Source organism: Rhinatrema bivittatum, chromosome 4, assembly GCF_901001135.1.
Source record: "Rhinatrema bivittatum chromosome 4, aRhiBiv1.1, whole genome shotgun sequence".
Taxonomy (NCBI): Eukaryota; Metazoa; Chordata; class Amphibia; order Gymnophiona; family Rhinatrematidae; genus Rhinatrema; species Rhinatrema bivittatum.
The window spans coordinates 228,209,441-228,230,108 of NC_042618.1; the positions used below are offsets into that span (position 1 = coordinate 228,209,441).

Consider the following 20,668-nt stretch of genomic DNA (forward strand, 5'->3'; position numbering starts at 1 on the left):
ATCCTGTTTCCAACAGTGGCCAATCCAGGCCATAACAACCTGGCAAGTCCCAAAAACTAAGTCTATTCCATGTTACCATTGCTAATGGCAGTGGCTATTCTCTAAGTGAACTTAATAGCAGGTAATGGACTTCTCCTTCAAGAACTTATCCAATCCTTTTTTAAACACAGCTACACTAACTGCACTAACCACATCCTCTGGCAACAAATTCCAGAGTTTAATTGTGCGTTGAGTGAAAAAGAACTTTCTCTGATTAGTTTTCAATGTGCCACATGCTAACTTCATGGAGTGTCCCCTAGTCCTATTATCCGAAAGAGTAAATAACTGATTCACATTTACCCATTTTAGACCTCTCATGATTTTAAATACCTCTATCATATCCCCCCTCAGCCGTCTCTTCTCCAGGCTGAAAAGTCCTAACCTCTAAAGAGCTGTTTCATCCCCTTTTTTGAAATCTTTTGGCTTGGAAAGGGTTCTTAGATTAGGAGGTACTGAGTTCCAGAGGATTGGACCTGCTATCAACCAGGAGCCAGAGTAGCTGACACAAAAATCAGCTTCACAGGATTGGTGGATTTGGCCCCTAGCAAAGTCTAGCTGCCATGTTCTGCAAAAGCTGAAGGCATTTGAGATTGTGTGGTGAGATGCCATGGAACAGGGAGTTACAGTTGTCTGTGCAGTTGGTGACCAATGTGTGTATGACAGTAGCTACTAGCTAGGTCCTGTTTTTTGAAGTAGTTGCAGATGAGAAGTTGGAGAAGTTGACTGCTGAAATGCAGGAAATGATGCATACATTTGAAGTGATGTGACTAGTTTGTTGTGAATTTTTTAAGAGAAACCCTGACTATGTTTATCTGATTTGGTCAAATTCTGCTCTATGCTTTGATAGAGATTGAACTCTCTCCATTACTGTTTCTTGAGATGGTTTTAGTCCCATGATGTGGGAAGGATAAGAATGCAGCTGTATTTCAAAATGGAAAATGATTATGCAGAGCTCCCTGGACCAATGCATTAGTGTTTGCTGTTTATCTCAATGCAATTTCAAAAGGAAATTGCTGGGCCAAAAACAAATTACATTTTCATAGCCACTGATAAATCTGCTTCTTTTCAGTTCTATGTACCTTGATGCTACTGTGTGAATCACAGACCACAGTGTTATAACTTACCACAGCCACGGCATCTGAAGTCAAAATCTCTTCTGTTGTCAGGACCGTGTAGTAGGAGATATTGGTTAGAATGTACCCAGTGGTAACAACAACCAGAGACATTATCACAGTCAGTGGAATAGTTCTACATGGAAGAAAGAGAAAATGTAACTAAGATCATTCAACTTCTCACATTCTGTGGTTCAAAATGGGCCTTGCAGTTTGCAAAACACAGAATTCTGTATTTTTTTATGGCAGAGGTAGCTTCCAGGCACTGGTGTATGGGCAGAGAAGATTTCTAAAATGTAGGATTCACTTCTTTTTCTTCTATTTTCTAATTAGACCCTCTCTTCCTTTCATATATAGGCAGGAAGACAGCTGACAACAAGCAAGTGAGCGCATAACAAGTATTGATAATTTCGGAAGTCAAGCACATGAAAAGATAAGTAATTTTATTGAATAGAGGGATCACGCAAAACATAATGGTGAATAGTTTTCAAGGGTAAAAAAAATTTTTTAAAAGAAAAATTTTTTATTGGGTGATTTATTAAAAATAAAAACATAAATAAAATAGGCTTACTCTTATGGGGTAATGGTAGATGACGTGATCTAACAGTGCCGATACATGAGAAGGGTTGTAGCCCTGTACAGGGCAAGAGCCTGTGAGACTGTGAGCACTTCTATCTGATACCTTCCCCGGTAGAGTTTGTTAAAGTATTATAAAAAATAATATATGCTTTTGAGCATTAATCCTCAAAGTTAATTGTTTTTTTGTTAGTTGATAAATTTTGAGGTAGTGAGCCGTTGTTGTAGAATATATATATAAAACTTACATGCAGGGCCTCCAATCTCCCATGATTCCATGACTAAGGCAAGGCTGCAAAATCCAACCCTCATTACAAATTTCCCCAGTCCCTGCAAAATCACAGGGAACCATGGGGGCTGGATCAGACATCTTATCTCCTCCCCACCCAGCGCCAATCCAGGCTTAAGGGTAGATTTTAAAAGGCCGCATGCGTAAAATCCGGCCTTTACACACGTGGCTGGGCCTTGCGCGTGTCGAGCCTATTTTCAAAAAGGCCCGGCCACGTGAGTAAAGACCAGTACGCGCATAAGTGCGGGCCTTATTGAAAGGGGCAGGCCGGGGGATGTTTTCTGAGTAGGGAGGGGCCGGCCAGGACAGCGCCATTGTTTGCTATCCCGAAGACCTGGCTCCTGGCGCACACAACTTACTTCAGCTCAGGAGCTGAAGTAAGTTGCTGAAACAAGGTTAAAAATAACAACAAACTAGCATTTAATTGGAGCAGACTGGGAGGGAACTGGGGAATGCCGCAATGTGTCGCTGCGCAAATTTTGCTAAACTGTGCTCCCCCCCTTGCACACGCCGACCCCAATTTTATAACATGCGCATACCGGCGCGCGCTGTTATAAAATCTCGCGTCCATGTGTGCGCACCACGTATGTTTTTAAAATCTACCCCTTAGTGTTGTGGAGAACCATGGCCTCACGCTTTGAGCTACAGGGAATACTGAGGTGTTGGGCACTTGAAAGTTTGAAAATCCAGCCCCAGGTAGTAAAAAAGATGACATGGCTTGAGGCACTGGATCTGTCCTTCTTCTAACGCCAAGCCCAGATCAGTGGCGGGGATTGGAAGGAGTGGGGGGAAAGGGGGAAATTGGGGGAGGGGGTGATGTGGAACAGGTGTTAAGGTGTGAGAGAGGGGGTTGAGGGGCTAAGGGATGCGTGTGAGGGAAACAGAGGGGATATGGGGTGTGTGTGAGCAAGAGAGAAAGTGAAGGGATAAGCATCAGCAAGAGTAGTTTGAGAGAGTAGATCTTCCCTGCCTTACTTCCTGATCTCATATCTCCTCTCTGAGTCTAGAGAGGAAGGGGTAGACTGCCTTTTCTTTCCATTGGAAGAACATGAGTTGGTTCTCCTGTGTTTGGAGAACTTAAAGGCTGGAGTGGGTTCCCGGAGGGCCTCTGTTGCACTCAGGAGAATTGCTAGTCCAAGATCTCGGGGATAGAGAGGCTTGTCCAGGAGACTGATCATCAACACATTCTGTGATAAATTTAGAGTGGGAGAAGAGGATTCAGGTAGTCTACCAGGCCTTAGATGGAAAGGAGACTTTTAAAGTGTAATTTTCAAAAAGCAAGCAATAAAGTGAAAGTGTGTGTTTTCTTTGAAAATACTCGGTTAATTGACTGAGTACATGCACACATCCACTCACATAAAGTTACACTTCCTCTGTAGAGGGCACAAGTTTCAGGTATACACTTATGTGCATACTTTTATAAATAAAAATGAATAGGTTTAGATTTATTGATTTAATAAATCACTTTTCTATAAATAATAGAAGAGATGTACAATAGAATAAAACAAGTATGCATGCAAGTGCCAACTCCACCCCTTGGAACTGTTTCCTCTCAGTGTGCATAAAAGTACACAAAAAACCAGGTTATGTGCTTACTTTTACGCATGCTAAGCCTGCGTCAATTTTAGAACAACCATTTATGAGCATAAAACTAATTTCACGCTTGTAAACGGCTTTGAAATCACCCCCTTAGAACCCGTGAGATTCTCACTTACTGCTAACTTAAAAATTAGTTTTTCTTGTAATCTTTGTTGTCTACTGGAGAACTTGCAGGGCCAAAAACAAATTGGAGAACTGTGTTTTCTGTGTTTTGTGTTTCTCTATTTGTGTTCACTTATGTTTTGTCTTCAGTAAAATCCTCTTTTGGGAAAACAAAATCTTGTGTGCGCATGTTAGAAAATCAGCGCGTCCATGGGTGCGCACCAGGAAGCGTGCACACGGGAAAATCTACCCCATAGGGAATGTCCTAAAAAGATGAGGAGGAAGGTTTACATCATTTTAAGGATTTCTTTCTTACACTGAGGGGTGACTGCAAGGCACAGATGTTGATAAGTCTCAGCACCCTGGTTAACGTCCCTTCTCCATCAACTTGGTTGCAAAAGTTTCCCGTGCTCAAAATTAGATTCTAAATTTGTCTGGATTTAGGAGCACTGAGCCAACTTTCCAAGGGATTTCCACAGGTAAAAAGCATTTTACCAGGATGAATCAGCTGTTTGAATGTTGCCCACCCTTAAAGCCTTCTCATTTTTCCACAAAGTGTGTGCTTTTAACCACACTCAGAGGAGGCATTCCTTGGGGAGTGTTTAGATCAGGGGAGAAAAAGTACGCATATAGACAGCTTTTTCAAATCTGTGCGTGTACTTTTCAAGCAACATTCTACCCACGCAAAATGCGGGTGCAAGTGACCATGTATACTTTATCCCCATGGCAATTTTCAATGAGAAAGTACCTACTTTTGCTTTGTGTATTGGAGCAAAGCCTGCAGGTAAAATGTATGCACAGATTTATCCACTGAAGACGGTTTGAAAATTGCCCCCACTAAGCTGCACAGTGCTGGGTACTTTATTCATTCATTTTGTATCCCATCCTACCAGCTTAGATCGAGCTTTTGTGGACATAGGTCCTTTCACAGTCAGTAACAATATTTAAAATCATCAGCTATGCATAGTTTCTCTCTAACAAACAGAATGTATCAGATACTGTAAATCATCTGTTCTTCACTGCAAATACAGTTCACGTGATGGGCCTGACGAAGATAGCTACTCCAGAGCAAAATGGGGCTGACCCCTGTGCAAAGGCATTCTAGCCATTGCCAAGTTGTCTGTGGCTCTTCTGATTCTAGTGGAAAAATATCCACTACCTGTTGAAGGATATCCACTACTATCAGCTAGTACTGATGTTGCTTGCAGTCATACCTTCCATTACTGGAGACATCTGCTTTCTGGGTAATAAAACTCCCTGATCTGAGACGGCTCATGACAGATACAGTTGATGCCTTGGGTCTACGGTCTGCTGCAACCATTCTGTACAGTTGACCACCATTCTTCTTATGTCTTGTAGGTGTGATGTCAGCCAAGACCTAAAGGTTGTCTGCATTAGTTAAAATAAGGTAACCAGCAATGCCTCTGCAATACTTGTTTTACCCTAGGTAGATGGGGTTTTTATTTTTTGCATGTATGGACCTTTCCTATACAGGATATGCATTTTCTACTATTCAATAATGGAGAACCAGTATGGTTGACCTAAATAGTAAATGCATTCACTCCATTTAGTATTGGCCAGTTTCAAGATTATTTTACATTGTGAACTTACCTTCACCATGATTTTCTGAATCTATGCCTTATATGTAGAAATTGACTATTACACCAAGGTAAACAGTATTCAAGTAATGGGCCATTTTTAAGCCATTCTACATGACTTTGAGTTCCTGATTTACATCTCTGTTCCTTAAATGGAATGTGTACACTTGATTTTCCTCATAATTAATAGTTTGGCTTGTTCAACTTGTCATCAGGATCATTTTAAGGTACTGGAAATCCTTGCCTTGGATTGTCACATGCAAGCCGTCTGCGTAGATAATTCTGATATCCAGGTGAATCGTCTAATCATTATTAAGAAGAAATTGCCATACTGGGTCAGACCAAGGGTCCATCAAGCCCAGCATCCTGTTTCCAACAGAGGCCAAACCAGGCCACAAGAACCTGGCAATTACCCAAACACTAAAAAGAACACATGCTACTGATGCAATTAATAGCAGTGGCTATTCCCTATTGCCTAATCATTAGTGTAAATATTAAAACGTATTGGTATAAGCACATTGAAGAAGGCCATTTTACTTTGCTTTCCATCTCGTTCTACAAAACAAATTGCCCATTCTTTCTCTTGCCATTCATTCTCCAAATGATTTCAATTACATGTAAATCTTTTATTATTTCCAGTAATTTAATGAGTAACTGTGATTAATGGTATCATAGGTTGCCTATAGATCTATAAATACAGCTCTTGTAAATAAACTCTGTAGATTGGGGGTTTTTTTTCATCTCTTTGCATGATTTCTCTGCACATGCAAGGCATAGCACAGAAATTTCACTTCTGAAACCATATGTGATACTGAGTGATCAGAGGGTAGCCAGAGAACAGACTTCAGGATAGTCTCTGGCAAAAATCTTTTATAAATCTCTTTTTTTGTAGAAAGTAATACAGCCAAAGCAACTTTGTTATTCTATGCCAGGGCTTCCCAAACCTGTCCTGGGGACCCCACAGCCAGTCGGATTTTCAGGATGCCCACAATGAATATGTATGAGATGCATTTACATACCATGAAGACTTGGTATATGCAAATGTATCTCATGCATATTCATTGTGGATATCCTGAAAACCGGACTGGCTGTGGAGTCCCCAGGATAGGTTTGGGAAGCCCTGTTCTATGCAGTTCAACAAAAACATGTGGCAATGCAACTTACAGTTCAGTGCAGTTCTCTTTCTCAAGGCTTCCTTCTTTCTCCAGGGGCCCTTCTAACCCCTCTGGGCCCTGCTCTCTTGTCCCCGGCTGAAGGAAACATCCCTGACCCAGAATCCCTTGCTGGGTGAATTCTTAAGGAGGACTGGGCCAGATAACTGTAGCTGGTCCTTTAAGATGTTTTGAGCAGGGCTGGTGCAAGAGCATTTGGCATCCTAGGCAAACCTTCGATCCTCCACCCCTCCCCCATCTTATCTATTGGCAGCAGCTCCAGCACAACGCTCCCTCCTATGGCAGGACAGGCTCCAGCAGGGTGCTCTCTTCTTTGGAAGTATTGGCTCGTGCACAGAACCCCTCTGCATCTTATGCTGGCAGGATTTTGCTGCCTCCCCCCAAATTTTGGTGCTCAAGGCCAGTGGTTTTCAACTGGTGTGAAGCGACACACTAGTGTGTTGCGAAGCACCAGGAAAAGTGTCACGGCCCACCAAGTTAAACACGCTCTGCTGGCAAATATCTTCTCCACCTGCATGGGATGATGATGAGCTCCTTCTCTTACTGCAGGGCAGAATTCCTACACTGCTCAGGAAAATGTGCTGAAGGTGCAGACCAGGTCCCCGATACATGTGTAGCCTTGCACGAGAATGGAAGTGGCTCGTGGGAGGGGAGGTGACTAGTAAGGGAGACCATGCCCAGGATGAGACAAGAGAGCCACAAAGCTCAGGCAGCATATAGACCAGGAGCTGGGGAGAGGGAAGGAGAAGCAAGGGTCCGAAGAGACAGGCGAACAGAGACAGCATTGCAGTGGAGGGTGGAAGGTACTGAGTAGGCGCCATTTTGCCAGTAGCGCTGAAGGGAGGGTCATACCTCTGACTAGTTTCTCCCCACTCAGTAGCCTGGTTAAGAGACAGAGAAAGTAGACAACTGAAGAGGAGGGAACCGGCTGCAATAGATTTTTGCTCAGGAATAATTGCTTGATTATTGATTTGCAAACTACTTATGTGACCACACTAATCTTCCAATCTGAAATGAACACTGGTGACAAGAAGAGGGGCTAAGATAAGAGATTCTGGTTGGAGGGGGAAGAGAGATGTCTGGGGTGGGTGTGGGTGTGTGTATAAGAGAGAGAGAGACTGGTTGGGAGGGTGACTGGTATGTGAGAGAGAGACTGGTCATGGGATGACTGGTGTGTGAAAGAGAGAGAGAGACTGGTCATGGAGTGACTGTGTGTGATGGAAAGACTGGTCATGGGGTGACTGGTGTGTGAGAGAGAGACTGGTCATGGGGTGACTGGTGTATGAAAGAGAAAGAGACTGGTAGAAAGGTAACTGGTGTGTGAGAGCAAGAGACTGGTCAAGGTGGGTGACTAGTTTGTGAGAGAGAGGGTGGTTTATGTGAGAGAGACTAGTTGAGGTGTGACTGGTTTGCGAGAGAGAGACTGTTCGGGGGAGGCAACTGCTTTGTGAGACTGCTTTGTCGTTGGGGAGGTTAATGGTATGTGAGAGAGAGAGACTGGTTAAGAAGTGAATGGTGTATGAGAGAGACAGAGAGACTGGTTGGGAAGAACTGGTGTGTGAAAGAGAAGGAGACTTGTCAGGAGGTTGAGTGGTATAAGAGAAATAGAATGGTCAGAGAGGTGACTGGTGTGTGTGAGCTAGAGAGACTGGTTGGGAGAGGGGGGACTGGTGTGAGAGAGAGGTCAAGGAGCAGGGTGGGATAGAGGGAGGAAGATATGTCAGTTACTCCCTACAGCTACTTCACTCTCCATTGCTTCAGGTACAAACTTAGGGCCTGATTTACTGTGGCTTTTCTCCCATTCTGTGTCTATGAGAAAAAAGCTTCGCAAATGAGGCCCTTTGATTGTAAGCCCTCTGGGGGTAGGGACCTACCAAGTATACCTAAATTTGTAATTCACGCAGGGCTTGGACCACATTATAAATCTGGGTTAATATTAAAAGGCAGCTTCGGAAAGGTGGATTTTTAGACTGAATTTGAAGAAGGTCATTGAAGGAGCATCACGCACCAACCCAGGAAGTCTATTCCAGATGTACGGTACAGGAAAGTGGAAAGCACAGAGTTGGAAATTGGCGATGAGGTGGCAGGGCATGTGCTAAAAATCTCCTCTTAAAAATTGTTGCATATTGTAGTCCTGGGGGAATTCTGTGCTACTGCAAAGTGCAGAATTTGCGCAGAATTCCCTCCCTGTGCAGAATTGCCAAATTCTGCGCAGAAAATAGCAGTGGAGACCCCGGCATGCAGCAGTAGAGCGAAGAAGGAAGGCCCCCGTGTGCTGCAAACGGAGTGTGCTCCGCTCGCGGCAAAGATAAAGGCCCCGGTGAGAGAGAATGTGTGTGTGTGTGTGTGTGTGTGTGTGTGTGTGTGTGAGAGAGGGGGGAGGTGAGGGTGAGAGAGAGCATGGGAGGTAAGAGAGTGGGGGGGGGGGATGTTTGAGTGTGGGATTCAGAGAGAGGGAGCCTATATGAGGGGAGGGGAGGGTGAGAGAGAGCATGGGAGGTAAGAGAACGGGGGGGGATGCTTGAGAGTGGGTTTCAGAGAGACAGAGCCTATATGAGGAGATTGTGAATGAGTGTGTATGTGTGTGAGAGATTGGGAGCTCGTGTGTATGAAAAAGGAGATATGTGTGTGTGCGAGAGAGTGAGGGAGTCTGTATGAGGGTGTGTGTATGTGTACTAGAGAGAGGGAGCATGTGTGTGAGAAAGAGAGGGAGAAGGGGAGCCTGTGTGAGGGGCTGGGACTGGCAATAGAGTGGAAGGGGGTTGAGCCTAGAGATGGAGGGGAGGGAAACTGGCAGGTGGAGGAATTGGGGCCTGAGAATGCAAAGGGCCAGGGGAGTAGGGAGAGCGAGTGGAAGCGACACACTTACAGTGAATTTCTAGGGAGATTCTGCTCAAAATATTTAAAATTCTGCATTTTTAAGTAATAATTTTTTCTGTATTCATTTAAAATATAATTACTTAAAGACTGTCATGCAAATTGTGTTATTTTGACCAATATAATGTTTGCAGAATTTTAAGTTTTTGTGTGCAGAATTCCCCCAGGAGTAACATTGTCAGCTTTGTACACTGGGTATGTTGGGGGGGTGAAGAATATCAAATGGGGGGAAACCCCTATGTATTTATAAATGGTTTATGTGGGAGTGCTCGTAAGGAGATTGGGGATGTCGGGCAAGGAAAGTGGAAGAGAGAAGGCTGCTGAGCAGGTAGGGGGATGGGAGAAAGAGGGCAGGGAGAGTTGAGCAGGGGAGAGAGCGAGCACAGGAGAGGATGTGGGAAGATGGGGGAATGTTGGGCATGAGTGTGAGGGGATGGTTGAAAGGGAGTAATTATTTTGGAGACGTGAAGGATGGTGGGGGGCAGGCAGGAGGAATGACAGGGTGAAAGATCCATAATATGTCAGTTCTGGAAATGTGCATTTCTTTTATCTTTGTAGTGTGCTTAGTGCAGGAGGAAATGTATTTCCGTTTCCATTTCTCCAGGTTTGCACTGCATGCAGAGTGGCTTTTTTGAGTTTCCATTACAGTTTCTATCTCCACATTTGCAATTTGTGGTCTTTTATTCTGTATTTAGTGAAGGTCGGTTCTGAATGTATGATCGAGGTGAGGTATTTTACTACCATGTGGGCATCTGTATCACTCTTATTTGTTGTATTTTCTCAATAGGACATGCATTGGTGGTAAACTGCTGCCTTTTCATAAGGAAAGCTTTGCATCTGGTAGTAGAGGGAGTCTGTATTACTCTTTCTGAGATGGCACCAGAATCAGAATATCTTTTTTGTATGGGGAATGACCTAGTTCTGCTCTGCTTCCATTATATGTTTACATTTAGCCTTGGACGGTCATGTGTTTGGTGTGTCACACCTGTGAGCATCATCTGTCAGGTGTGTCCCAACAGAAGAAAGGTTGAGAAGCACTGTTCCAGGAGATTGCCTTGTTTGCCTAATAGAAGCAGTGGCCCTGGTTCTGAGGGAGTTTCTTAAACACTCCCTCACACACCATTAAACCAGCTCTTTTTTTTCCCTGTCAACATTTACTTGTAACAACACAAATAGCCACGTACTCACATTTCCAAAATAGCATATACATGTGCACATACTACTTACAAGCATATATGCCACATTTATTTTCTTAATGTGTGAAAACCTTTTGAAAATTAACCCCACAGTGTCTTCACCAACTTCTTTTCCTTAAAAGTAAAACACAGCTGTGGATTTCTAGCACTCCACTAGAGATCCTTAGACACAAAAGATTTGCAGATGGTTTTTTTCCTTTGTGGGAAAAAAGGAGAAAATCTCCTCCTCCCATAAAAGAGAATATGAGAAAGAGGCCCACTCTGTCTGTGTAGAAAGGCCAGTGACCCTTTCACTGGAAAAAGTAAGAAACTGGACAAAATTCTCCAGAAAGCAGGCCAGTACTCTTGCTGCCTCTCTCCTCTCCTCCACGATATTGACTTCCTCTATTGCCTCATGGAGACGCTTATATAGATTTTAGAGAGCGCGGCACCCCTTTTTGGGGATGAACATTCTATACCTCTGGACACACCCGTTGCTGGAAATTTCCACATGTTAAGATATGGTGAAGGCTCAATTAGCCTTACATAATCCTGACAAGGACTGAGCATAAGGAACATCCAGGGTCACAGCAATTGATCAGCCAACCTAGACAGCTTCCTAGGACATGCAATCAGAGGTGGATCTCTCATTGGTGCAGCAAGTCTGATGTACCAGATCCCAACCTGCTTGGAGCCTGTAAGCCAATAGCAGCCCCTCTACAGGCCATCAACAGTGGCCATGTATAGACTGCTGAGATGAAAAATAGAAAACGGTGGCCCTCCAAGTCCCAATATGAAAGGAAGCTGCAGCAGCAGTGGATCACTGATCCCACTGATCTTTCATGTCCTCCTTCCTTCCACAGGCATCCGTTCCTCTGCCCTGCCCCAATCAGACAACACTCCTCCTCCTGTGGCTGTAGCCTCCACTGAGTGCATATCCTTTCGGAGTTAAATGTCAGGACAAAAGAAACAAATGCCACTGATTTTAACAACCAACTGAATTAGCCAAAAAAGTTGCTAGTGCTATTGCTTTAATATATAGGGACATTTACACTTCAGATTTAGACCAAATCCCTGGAATTCCACATGAGATAAAGTTGTACTTCTCTAATTAAGAAAATGGAGATGATTTACCTTCTAGGATTTACCAATTCCTCCCGAATGTAGACAGTCTGACCCCTGCAAAGTTGAAAAAAAAAAGTTTAAAAAGCAAAGATGGAGCAGTTACAGATAAAATTCTGTTTATACCTTCCTTGCAATCCAGAGTAAATTTATGGGATGATGAATATTGCTAATATTTTTCATAAATTTGGCACTGAAAAATCCACCCGAATCTGTCAGAAAATTTGGACTACATGATCAACAAATACATAGAGCCAGCAGAAGCCTCCGAGCTCGAGAAACCAGGCTCTGCTTCCCCACATGATATTGAAGTGACTCCTCATGAAACAGATCTGCAGAGTTTAGAAGAGTTCAAAGCCCCACATTCACAGATTACTCATAAGAACATAAGAATCGCCATGCTGGGTCAGACCAGGGTCCCTCGAGCCCAGCCAATCCAGATCACAAGTACTTGGCAGGACCGCATAAAGTAAATCTAATTCCTGTTTCTTTCTCACTCCCAGGGGCAGCAATAGCTTTCTTTAGTCTACCTAAGTAAAAGTGTGTTATGGACTTTTTCCTCCAGGAACTTGTCCAAACCTCTTTTAAACCCCGCTATGCTAATCACCTTGATCACGTCCTCTGGCAACAGATTCCACAGCTTGATTGTGCACGGAGTGAAATGCGTTTTGAATCTGCTGGCTGTTAGTTTCCTGGAGTGCCCCCTTGTTTCAGTATTATTTGAAAGGGTAAATATTTACCACTCATGATTTTATAAACTTTTATCATGTCCCCTCTTAGCCATCTCTTTTCCAAGCGGAAGAGTCCTAGCCTGCGCAGCCTCTCATCATGGAAGAACATAAGAACATAAGAAAATGCCATACTGGGTCAGACCAAGGGTCCATGAAGCCCAGCATCCTGTTTCCAACAGTGGCCAATCTAGGCCATAAGAACCTGGCAATTACCCCAAAACTAAGCCTATTCCATGTTACCATTGCTAATGGCAGTGGCTATTCTCTAAGTGAACTTAATAGCAGGTAATGGACTTCTCCTCTAAGAACGTATCCAATCCTTTTTTAAACACAGCTATACTAACTGCACTAACCACATCCTCTGGCAACAAATTCCAGAGTTTAATTGTGCGTTGAGTAAAAAAGAACTTTCTCCGATTAGTTTTAAATGTGCCCCATGCTAACTTCATGGAGTGCCCCCTAGTCTTTCTACTATCCGAAAGAGTAAATAACCGATTCACATCTACCCGTTCTAGACCTCTCATGATTTTAAACACCTCTATCATATCCCCCCTCAGTCGTCTCTTCTCCAAGCTGAAAAGTCCTAACCTCTTTAGTCTTTCCTCATAGGGGAGCTCTTCCATTCCCCTTATCATTTTGGTAGCCCTTCTCTGTACCTTCTCCATCGCAATTATGTCTTTTTTGAGATGCGGTGACCAGAATTGTACACAGTATTCAAGGTGTGGTCTCACCATGGAGCGATACAGAGGCATTATGACATTTTCCGTTTTATTCACCATTCCCTTTCTAATAATTCCCAACATTCTGTTTGCTTTTTTCACTGCCACAGCATACTGTACCGACGATTTCAATGTGTTATCCACTATGACACCTAGATCTCTTTCTTGGGTTGTAGCACCTATTATGGAATCCAACATTGTGTAATTATAGCATGGGTTATTTTTCCCTATATGCATCACCTTGCACTTATCCACATTAAATTTCATCTGCCATTTGGATGTCCAATTTTCTAGTCTCACAAGGTCTTCCTGCAATCTATCACAATCTGCTTGTGATTTAACTACTCTGAACAATTTTGTGTCATCTGCAAATTTGATTATCTCACTCGTCGTATTTCTTTCCAGATCATTTATAAATATATTGAAAAGTAAGGGTCCCAATACAGATCCCTGAGGCACTCCACTGTCCACTCCCTTCCACTGAGAAAATTGCCCATTTAATCCTACTCTCTGTTTCCTGTCTTTTAGCCAGTTTGCAATCCACGAAAGGACATCGCCACCTATCCCATGACTTTTTACTTTTCCTAGAAGCCTCTCATGAGGAACTTTGTCAAACGCCTTCTGAAAATCCAAGTATAAAGTTGTTCCATCCCCTTTACCATTTTTGTTGCCCTCCTCTACAGCTCTTCTAGTTCTGCTATGTCGTTCTTGAGATGGGGAAAGCAAAACTGCACTCAGTGCTCAAGGTGTGGTAACACCATGGCTCAATACAGAGGCAATACGATAATGTCCATTTTACTCTCCATTCCTTTTCGGATCATTCCTAACATCCTATTTGCTTTTTTGACCACTGCCTCGCACTGAGCAGCGGATTTCGACAAACTGTCCACAGGGACTCCAAGGTCCTTTTCCTGGGTAGTGACTCCCAATACAGAACCCAGCATCGTGTACCTGTAGCTGGGATTATATTTCTCTATATGCATCACTTTGCAATTTTCCACATTGAATTTCATCTGCCATTTAGTTACCCAGTCTCCTAGTTTTACAAGGTCCTTCTCAGTTCCTCTCAATCTGCTGCTGTATTAAATTTGAATCATTTTGTGTCACCTGCAAATTTGATCACCTTACTCATCATTCCCTTTTCCAGATCATTTATGAATATGCTAAATAGTACAGGTTCCAATACAAATCCCTGGGGCACTTCACTAATGACCTTTCTCCATGTGGAAATCTGTCATATCCTCTGTTTACAGCCTTTTAACCAGTTACCAATCCACAATAGTACGCTGCCTCCTATCCCATGACTTTGTAATTTCCTGAGGAGCCTCTCGTGGGGGACGTTATCAAATGCCTTCTGAAAGTCCAAATATACTATATCAAGTGGCTCATTTTTATCTACATATTTATTTACACCTCCAAAAAATTCTAAAAGATTGGTAAGACTTCTCCTCGCTAAAATCATGTTGACTGCTTTCCATTAAGCCACGTCTATCAATATGGCCGGTGATATTTATTTTGAGGTTTGGTTGTCATCTATTCACATGGGTCCTCTGAGCAGTATGACTTTTAGCATACCTGAGGTGGGGGGGGAGGGTCAGGAGATTGGCCACTGCTCGGCCCCTATCTTTTTTTTTTTAATTTAAATTATTTAGTTATCTTTACGTTAGCAAGTTTTCCAACCAATTAGCTGGATATTCAGCACCAGCCGGATGAACTTAAGCCATGCCCCTGAAACGCCTCCTTCCTGCTTTTTTATCTGGCTAAGTTTTAACCGTTTAATGACGTACCCATTCAGCAGGATGGGAAATTCAAAATTCTGAGTTTGCCCATCCAATTTCCGAAGTTAGCGAGATATACCCTTTTGAATATTTACGTCTTAATGTTTCACGGAATATTTGTCCCCACTGTTTCATCCAAGCATTTGAGTGGAGTGCAAAGGCGGAATAAAAGAAAGGAGTTGGCAAAAAAGCAAGCTGAGGATTTTTCAGCAAATGGTAAAAAAGCAGAAATTGCCACAAATATTGCTTCCCTTGTCAGCAAACAGTAAAACAGTACCTTGGAACAATTTATGTATTGACAATAATCTTTGCATGTAAACATTCCGGCATGAAAAGCATTGTTTTAAAATAAATTTTAGAATAGTACAAAGTTTCCCTGTGCCTTTCATGGGGGCGGGGGGGCGATCTGGGAAAATAAAAAGTTTTGCCCAGAGCCCTATAAGTGGTTAAAGCAGCCCTGTCTTCAAAACAGTTTTGTCACAAGGTTTTTCTTGCTGCATCCATAACACCAAACGACAACATATAAATGGGCTTTCTGATCCTTCTCCTTTCTTCCCCCCCCCCTGAAATGTATGTTCCCGCTGGACTGGTGCTGGTCTCCTGACTCCCCAAGAACACCTGTACCTTTTTTTCATCCGATTATTGATCTCTACCCCTTTCTCTGGCTTCTGGAACAAAGCAGTGGATGGGCATCTCTTCTCCTCTTTTCTCCAGTTGGTACTTTGTGCTATCACCTAGCATAACTGACTGCCTTCTCCTCAACCCCATATACAAAACTCTCTCCCACTGTTCTTTTCACCGCTGTAATCTCAGTTTCCCCCTGGAACTTTGACAAGGGGTTTCTTCACTTGAAGACCACCCAGGAGTGAGAGACTGACTTCCCTCCATGTGGGGATGCTCTCCACTCAAGATTAAACTTCAGTAACACAGTGCAGTGATCTTCACAGTGCACCACTGCACCAAGACTACTTAAGACCCTTGGTCTGACTCAGCATGGCAATTTCTTATGTTCTTATGTGCTGCCAGGTAACAACAAGAAGCTATCTGCAAATTCATTGCCATTGCTTCAAAAGCCTGCTTAAGGATGGCCTCAATTCTTCTATCCTGTGCATCCCTCAAGGCCGCTCCCCCTTCTATGGGAATAGTCGCCCGCTTGGTAACAGCACACACAAGCACATCCACTTTTGGTAAATGCAATTGCTCTCTCACAGCTGGATAGAGGTGGTACAGTCCATCCAAGGCTCATCCCCCTTTAAAATTAGCTTCCGGGGTGCCCCACTCAAGATCAATCAATTCTTGAATGGCCTCCATAATAGGGAAGAAAAATGAGGCTTTATGCAAAGAAATCAAAATTGAATCTTTCTTTGGCTCAGACATGGATTCATCCCCCAATACTCCCAGCATCTTCAGTGACTGGGAAATCAGAGCCGGTAATTCATCTCTATGAAAGAAGCGCAACACAGTTCTATGAGGTTCCAATCCTGGAGGAGTTTCCCCATCCTCCAGGAAGTAAGGATCAGCTTCATCATCCGTGCCATCTGGGTCCCTATTGGAGAGATCCACAGCAGATCTAGGTGACTCCTACGCTTATCTGCAGCACCAGGCATGCAGGAATCCGCCACCTGCAATCCTGACCTGTTAAGATTGGCAGGGGCCAAGGACTGCGCCTCAAGAAAAGACTGCACAGGTTTTTGATTCACCTATCCGTATGCTAAGAAAATGAACTTTAAGGATGCAAATGATGGGTGCAACGAACAGTACAGCAGAAAGGAAACATCTCGCCAGGGTTACCTACCAGCCTGAGTAAGCGAACATGCCAGCATAGAAAGCCAGGGGAAGTTTGTCTACTGCCAGGGAACTGCTGTCAAAGGCATCCTGGAAATTTTCAAAATGACCTACACAAGACAGAAAGAATAATAATTATAGAAGCAAAATTAGCAAGGCATTTTTGGCTCCTTTAGGAGGGCATTTGCAATGTATTACCAATATTACCAAGATATGCCGAGCCCAATATTCAAACACTACTTAGCCGGAAAAGCAGGACTTATTTGACTAAGTAGTGGCTGCTGAATATCTGGCTACATTCAGCAGTCTCTGCTTAGCTAAGTATTTAGCCAGGTAGTCAATGGGCAGGCAGTGGGCGTAACGGGGAAGCACCACTTATCTGGCTAACTTAGCCGTGCTGCTGAATATTCTGTGCAAGTAAGCCAGATAAGTCTTATCCATTCAACTTACTTAGCCAGTATGTCAGAATATTGACCTCTATATATTGAGTCAGTGTTATGAGCATATGTTAAATAAATATCCTATAATAAAACAGAAAATCATAAAAGCAAACTCACTGAGTAGCAGATTATTGAAATCCAGAAATGAATTGCTTTAAATATGTATATGTCAATTTCCGTGCTGTGTGATTATTAATTTTCTCCCCACTACCCAACCCCTCCCTGGTCATGGATGTCACACTATGGAAACCACCCTAGGATATAGAGAGTGACCTTGTGCAAAGAGTCAATCACTTTCAAGATTACATTAGAGAGACAAAGGAGTCGGTAACTGAGTCCTCCGTCTATAAGTTATCCATGAGGAATCCCTGCGTGTGAAACTGGTATATACATACTTCAACCGGGACTGGAATTTTTCCAGCTAATTTAAAGCTGCCATACTTGTTCAAAGCTGTGCAGTCGGTCACCTCTAATAGATGTCAACTTTCCCATATAAAACACTTTTTCCAAATGAGAGTGGAAGTGATTTAGAGAGGGGACTTCGACCTTTCGCCAGCAAAAGGCTAATTCACATTTAACAGCAGAGAAAACCTGGTATATCCATCGTTGAGTGTGGGGTGAGCCAATATCAAGAGGGGCATGCAATAGAAATATTTTGGGATCAATGGGGATAGCAATACTCGTTAGTTCAGAAATAAAATCCCTAACCACCTCCCAAAGCTCTTGTACCCTTGAGAACTCCCACCACATGTGTAGAAAAGTCCCAATCTGATCACACCCCTTCCAAAACTGATGTTATGCTCAGGCTTGTGAACCCTTGGCCGACGGGAGGATGGTATACCTTTTGGAGGATCTGTAGGTTCTCTCATCGGGTGGCGAGGCAGAGCAGAAGACGGGACCAGCTGACCCTGGGTACTGGAGACTGAGGCGACTGCGGAGGCGGATGAAGAGACGAGAAGAGGAGCTGCATCTTCACCACTGGAAGTCTGTGGTCCCCCCAGGAGGAGCCCGTAGGGACCCAGACCGCTGGGACTTAGGCGGACCTTTGAGAGGTCAGGGCGTCAGTGCAAGGCCTGACTGGAGCTTCGCCCTGGAAGCCCGCGGTCCCCCCGGGAGGAGCCCATAGGAACCCAGGCCGCTGGGACTTAGGCGGGCCCTTGGAGACGGTAGTCTAGAAGGAGTCCTAGGTTGAGTGCCAGAGGGTCGTCGCTCACCAGTCCGAGGTCACACACCGAAGGATCACCACTTGCCAGTCCGACGTCACACACCAGAGAATCATCGCTTGCCAATCCGAAGTCGTACACCAGAGAATCACCGTAAGCCAATCAGAAGTCAGGAACCGGGAACACCAAGACGAAACAGGAACAGGATCCAAAGTTCAAGGAACTCACCGAAGCAAGCAGACCAGACAGCGCTGGAGGACGTTGCCAAGTCACTGAATGAGCAGAGGAAGCTTCCCTTTATACTTCCCCTGCCTAGGCTGGTCAGGAACAGGTGAAGCCAGTTAAAGGGATTAGGTCCCTTTAAATCTGTAGAAGAGGCGCGGCCTCGCGCCTAAGGATGGTGGCGGTCATCTTGGATTTTCCCCCGCGGAGGAGAGATGCCGCTGGACGCCGCGAGGGGAGAGCAGGACGGCTCCCCCTGCAGCGAGCAGCACTGGAGGCCGTGCGGGAGCGGTAGCCCGGATCAGAGCCCTCCCCCAGGGCTCCCGCGGCGAGGGAACGCCGCGGACGAGGTAGGGGGCCACAGTCGTGGAGCGCCATGGCCGCGGAACACAACAGTATCCCCCTCTTTAGGGCGTCTCCCCGGAGGCCTGGGTTTAGCTGGATGGTCCTTGTGGAACTGCTCCAGCAAATTCCAGTCCAGGATATTAGCCAGTGGTTCCCAGGAGTTTTCCTCGGGGCCGAAGCCTTCCCACGCTATCAGGTACTCCCATTTCTTCCTGTGTTTCCTCACATCTAGGACCTCTCGGACTTGATAGGTGAGGTCATCTTCAGAGGCCACAGGTTGCGGGGTCGGAGGCGTGCTGGAAGGCCATGATAATACCAGAGGCTTCAGTAGGGAGACATGGAACATTTTGTGAATCTTGAGAGACAGAGGGAGACGAAGTTGATACAAGACAGCACCTACCCGCCGGATGATGGGAAACGGTCTGATGAATCGTGGGGCCAGTCGCGATGATGGCAGCTTCAAGCGGATGAACTGCATGCTCAACCAAACCTTCTGGCCCAGCTTGAGAGGCGGGTACAGCCTTCTGTGCTGGTCGGCATATCTCTTAGCTGCCTGGCCAGCCCTGATCAAGGCGCGTTGCGAGGATATCCACAGACGATGCAACTCATCAGCACAGAATTGAGCTGTCGGGGACGCAACCGTGATGGGAACAGGCAGTGGCGGGTGTGGCTGTTTCCCATACACTATCTGAAACGGGGAGGATCCCATAGCTGCGGAGATATGGGAATTTAGCGCAAATTCGGCCCAGGGTAGCAGGCTAGCCCAGTCATCTTGTTTCTCATTAACATACAGATGAAGGAATTGCTTCAAGGTCTGGTTTGTTCTCTCTGCGACGTCGAACTTCTGGCAAAGAGCCCTCCAGAATTTGGCGGTAAATTGATCAGACAGGATGCCTTTAGGTAGACCATGAAGCCTGAAGATGTGCTGGACGAACAGCTGGGCCAGCTGAGGTGCAGACAGCAATCCTGGCAAAGGCACGAAGTGTGCCATCTTGCTAAAGCGATCGACTACCACCCATATTACAGTGTTGCCATTGGATAGTGGTAGGTCCACCACAAAGTCAGTTGCCACATAGGTCCACGGTTCAGAAGGCGCGGGTAATGGTTGAAGTAACCCTGGGGTCAAACCGGAGATCCTCTTGTGGCGAGCACAGGTCTGGCAGGACTCCACATATGCCCGGACTATGTACCTTTGGCCACCAGCAGTACCGGCGCAGGGTCTGCAACATGCGGGATTGCCCTGGATGGCTGGAACAGCGGGAATCGTGAGCCCATGCCAGGACTTGTTTCTGCAGACATGGCGGGACCAGAGTTTTCCCAGGCGGAATGGTTGTGGTAGCCGACAGGAGGAGGATACGGGATGGCTCAATGATGTACTGTGGTTCCTCAGAACCTTCCGTTGAATCAAATACCCGTGATAGGGCATCGGCCTTAATATTCTTCCCAGCCGGTCTGTATCGGAGAATAAAATTGAAATGGGTGAAGAACATGGCCCACCGGGGTTGTCGTGGGTTGAGCCGTTGTGCCCGATGCAAGTATTCTAAATTCTTATGGTCTGTGAAGACCATAAACTGGTGTTGTGTCCCCTTCCAGCCATGGGCGCCACTCTTCTAAGGCCACCTTGATGGCCAAGAGCTCCTTGTCGCCGATGGCATAGTTCCACTCTGCAGACGAGAACTGGCGGGAGAGGAAGGCACACGGATGTAGCTTATGGCCCTTGGAGGCCTGGCTCAGGACGGCCCCTATTCCCTCCGAAGATGCGTCCACCTCGATGAAGAAGGGACATTGCGGATCCGGATGCCGAAGGCATGGTTGCTGCATGAA

The 20,668-nt window shown here is 45.0% G+C and overlaps 1 protein-coding gene across 1 annotated transcript in view; it reads right to left on the reverse strand.

Annotated features, from left to right (window-relative positions):
* LOC115090566 (cystine/glutamate transporter-like) overlaps positions 1-20,668 on the reverse strand; it is a 194,797-nt gene that overhangs the window by 59,060 nt on the left and 115,069 nt on the right. Inside the window, exons 6-8 of the mRNA XM_029599809.1 lie at positions 16,685-16,784; positions 11,674-11,718; positions 1,164-1,287 (exon numbers count right to left, since the gene is read on the reverse strand). Of these exons, the coding sequence (XP_029455669.1) occupies positions 1,164-1,287; positions 11,674-11,718; positions 16,685-16,784 (269 nt within the window). The remainder of the gene's footprint in view (positions 1-1,163; positions 1,288-11,673; positions 11,719-16,684; positions 16,785-20,668) is intronic.